We start from the raw sequence: 2,222 nt of genomic DNA, 5'->3' as shown, positions 1-2,222 counted from the left end.
AGAACATCACGCCTTTTTCTCAATTACATGAATATGATAAAAATTGCCAGGAATTTGGTGGCTGCAGATCGTTCTGGCAATTGGAACTTGTTGCTAAAATCCATCAAAGACAGTCTACCTATTCTAGCCTCAAGCGGTAATTTCCATTATCTAAGGTCATCCCACCTCTTCCTTGAAGAGATGCTGAAACTTCCAGATGAGCACCCAGAACTTTACCAAAGATTACAAAATAGTTTCCATGTAATAAGACGCATTAATAATTTTTGGGCAGGACTTAGTCCCGATCTTACCATAGAGCAAACATAATGAGATCTCTCAAAACATCAGGTGGGCTGACAAGAGGCAGTCGGATGACAGAAGCACAGCGGAATTTGTGGACATAATCAATGCCACATCGAGCAGCAATCAACCTTGCCTGTCTCTTATACACATCTAGATGTGATTATTGCTGGTGTATTTATAGTTTGCAAGGACGATGAATACCGATGTAGCAACGGAAAATGCATACCAAACGATTTCTTGTGTGATGGTTACAGTAATGATTGCATTAACAATGAAGATGAAAAACTCGATATATGTGATGGTTTGTATTGCAAAGTTCTAACAGCAGTGATATTATCTATCTATAATTATTGCTGTGTTTGGATATCATAATTTTTAAAAAGCATTTCAATTTAAAATAATGTTTTATATAAAGATATTTACATTTCATTACATCCTGTAATTTTACATTCTTATTATTTTGACACAATTTGAAAGACTTTTTAAATTGTTCAAGAAATAATATTAATTATCATTTGATTTATCTACAATAGCTGTATGCGGAATTCCGGATTCTGAGAACAGTTACTTTCACCCGTTTAAACCTAGATATAAACCAGGAGAAAACGTAACATACACATGTTTCCTGGGCTACACACTATTCGGCGACGCGACGAATACATGTAATGAGTCAAAATGGATAAATGATCCACCAAAATGCTATAGTAAGTTTAGTCTCATTTATTCATCTCAATGTTATAAAACCATCTTACAAGAAAGTTGATATTATCCTAGATTGTCCTGTTGAATTAGCAATTTATTATTTTAATTTTTGGAGAATAATTTGGTATTTTACCACTAGTACAGGCTAAATGTGACAAAAATCCTATTTAACCTTAAACAAACTCTAATAAAAGGACTGTTTACATATTCTTGTAGGCCTATATTTGAAAAGTCATAAAAAATTTTTTGCCACTTTTTTATAGTAGCGTTTATAATATATTCAGGGTCAAAGGTCAATTACCTATATGCAGCATGTTATATGTCGTAACTCTTCAACTACTTGCTCTAAAAGTACAAAAGTAGTGTCTACACCAAGGTATTTTGGGTCAACAATTATGGGAAACTTTTTACGCCTTTTAGTAGCTGCGCTGACCAAATATTCAGGGTCAAAGGTCAGAATAGCCTTTAAATAGCATGTTCCGGTTCATAAATCCTCAACTACTGGATATCAATGCATGAAAATTGTGTCTACACTTAGAATTTGTGGGGTCAACATTTATTGAAACATTTATACGGCCTTCTAGTAGTAGCTGCGTTGACTAAATATTTAGGGTCAAAGGTTATTGACCTTTATACAACTATGATGGTCATAACTCCTCAACCAGTTTGCCTACATGTACATGGACAAAAATAGTGGCAACATCTAGGTTTTTGGGATAATTTTTTTAAAGCATTTTTGCCACCTTCTGCTGCATTGACTAAATATTCAAGGTCAAAGGTCATTGACTCTTTAACCACTTGTTCCAGAAGCACAAAAAATATTGTCTACACAAAACATAAAAATGAGGTGTACTGTATGTTTTGGGTGTCAACAGACAATTATATTCTTCAGGCTTACAAATGTATTCTTCACTGATTTTTAGAGCAAAACAACAGCCTCTCAAAACCAGTGTTCTTAAAGTAAATCAGTCCATTAATTAATGACAACTTGTAAGCACCACAGAAATGATGAGAATCCAAGATAAATCTGATACAATTATGGACCAATCAGACAGCAGCTTGGAAATTATTAGACTGGGCAGCCAAGCATGACATGCTCTAAAATTTTTTCTACAAACTTTTCTTTCTATATGGTGGAGTCAGTAGCTTAAAAGTGACAGCCTGTTGTTAAATTGAGGGAATGTTGAGAAAAAATATAAAGCATTTGCAGTATTAGGTAAGTTTCCCATAATATATGT

The 2,222-nt window shown here is 33.9% G+C and overlaps 1 protein-coding gene across 1 annotated transcript in view; it reads left to right on the top strand.

The window, feature by feature from the left end:
• LOC117104008 (mucin-17-like) overlaps positions 1-1,948 on the top strand; it is a 15,397-nt gene extending 13,449 nt beyond the window's left edge. Inside the window, exons 4-6 of the mRNA XM_033244655.1 lie at positions 464-583; positions 816-986; positions 1,908-1,948. Of these exons, the coding sequence (XP_033100546.1) occupies positions 464-583; positions 816-986; positions 1,908-1,948 (332 nt within the window). The remainder of the gene's footprint in view (positions 1-463; positions 584-815; positions 987-1,907) is intronic.
• The last annotated feature ends 274 nt before the right edge of the window (positions 1,949-2,222 follow it).

This window comes from Anneissia japonica, unplaced genomic scaffold (genome assembly GCF_011630105.1).
Source record: "Anneissia japonica isolate Jap-2015-1 unplaced genomic scaffold, ASM1163010v1 scaffold287846_len70542_cov101, whole genome shotgun sequence".
NCBI lineage: Eukaryota > Metazoa > Echinodermata > Crinoidea > Comatulida > Comatulidae > Anneissia > Anneissia japonica.
Note: the sequence above shows the minus strand (reverse complement) of the source record. Positions and strands in the feature narration are given on the sequence as shown.